General features: G+C 39.0%; 1 protein-coding gene across 1 annotated transcript; it reads right to left on the bottom strand.

The window, feature by feature from the left end:
• Positions 1–111: 111 nt before the first annotated feature.
• Positions 112–572, bottom strand: SARC_15846 (hypothetical protein; the record flags this gene model as incomplete). Its single annotated transcript, XM_014290042.1, has 1 exon — positions 112–572. A coding segment is annotated over exon 1 (353 nt), but the record flags the coding sequence as incomplete, so codon positions are not given.
• Positions 573–1,558: the final 986 nt, after the last annotated feature.

Here is a 1,558-nt window from a genome sequence, read left to right as displayed (position 1 = left end):
ACACACACACACACACACACACATATATATATATATATATATATATATATATATATATATATATATATATATATATATACATTTACCCAGATACGCATTCGTAAAACATACATTGCCGTTCGTTTCTTTTTGCTGAGTTTCTGGATCTCAAACCTCACCCCCTTCTTCAGTATGCTCGTCATAACCTTTGTGTCGTGATGTTCCAATTGTGCCCGTTTCAATTCCAAGAGTTGTTTAAGTTCCAATTTTGCCACTCTACTTGCCTTCTTGTTCTTCGGCTTTTGTTTACCTCTTACCGCCGCATTACATCGCTTGATGGTGGGGTTTACACCTGTCTGTGCCTTCAACACCCCTATTTTGAAGTTCACATTCTCTCTATGTTTCCTAGAAATATCCTTTTCGTCAACTAGAGGCACAGCTATAGTGGTAGCCGCAGGTGTGCTTGCTGGTTCTGAGGATGGCATGCTGGTGATATCTTAACTAATGTATATGTGTATGTATATATATATTATGATGCTCGAAAAGAAGCGCGTATAAGTCGTTCGGATTCACTCTATATCGCTTCAGTTATCTATATCACAGATAGGCGCCTGTTGTATATATTGAAGTGCATATCACACAAGAGAATGTTATTAAAATATTATAATAGCCACGTGAATACAAATCATAGAGATAAGTATGTGCCTGTTGGGTACTGGGCATGTAGACTTTCGGGCTTTCGGCCCCCCTCTTTCTGTGGGGGTGAATTCGAAACCCAAAATCAAAGGTTTATGACTGATACCATAACTATAAACCAGGTTTATTTGTACTCAATTCTGTCGACTTGAACGAAAAGGTTGTGAAAACAGGTATTTGCGACGTGTGTAATGAACCAAATGTCTGAATTCTCTGTGAAAGTAGGGAGAAAGTAATTTACAACAAATAGAAATGTCACTATTGTTTTTAATTTATTACGAAATACAGAGAGAGATCAGAGTATGGATGTATCTGCAACTCCTCTATTTATTTTTTACAAACCCCACAAACAGCTACAAATATAAGATAAACAAAATTATGGGTATTTCCAGATACGAGAGATGGAATGTAGGTCACTATTTTGAACAAAGTAGACATTTATAACATTCTACCGTATATAGTTCAAAGTAGACTATATCGCACCATTCGCGAGCAACATATCATCTATTTCATATAGCCTTCGGCGACTAACAGAGTATACAAGCACGCACATACGCTGACTATTCGAGTTGGTCGTTGTAGACAGCACCATCTTGACGAGTGGGTGGGTGTGTGAGCGAGTATTCCAGCACTTGCTCGACGCTCGTAAGTACGAGAACATCGGCCATAAATTACATATACATACAGTACGGTTACTGCGAACGTAAACATATACGATGAAGGTGAAGGAAGCCCAACGCACCGCCAATGTGGCGTGGTCTTCAGCCAAGCAGGAGCGGTATGTCATTTGGGACGGGGACGAGGGTAGACGTGATGGCTGTAGACATTCACACACACACACACACACACGCACACATTTATATATATATATATATATATATAT

This window comes from Sphaeroforma arctica (assembly GCF_001186125.1).
Source record: "Sphaeroforma arctica JP610 unplaced genomic scaffold supercont1.6857, whole genome shotgun sequence".
Lineage (NCBI taxonomy): Eukaryota > Ichthyosporea > Ichthyophonida > Sphaeroforma > Sphaeroforma arctica.
This window is presented reverse-complemented; position numbering and strand designations above follow the sequence as displayed.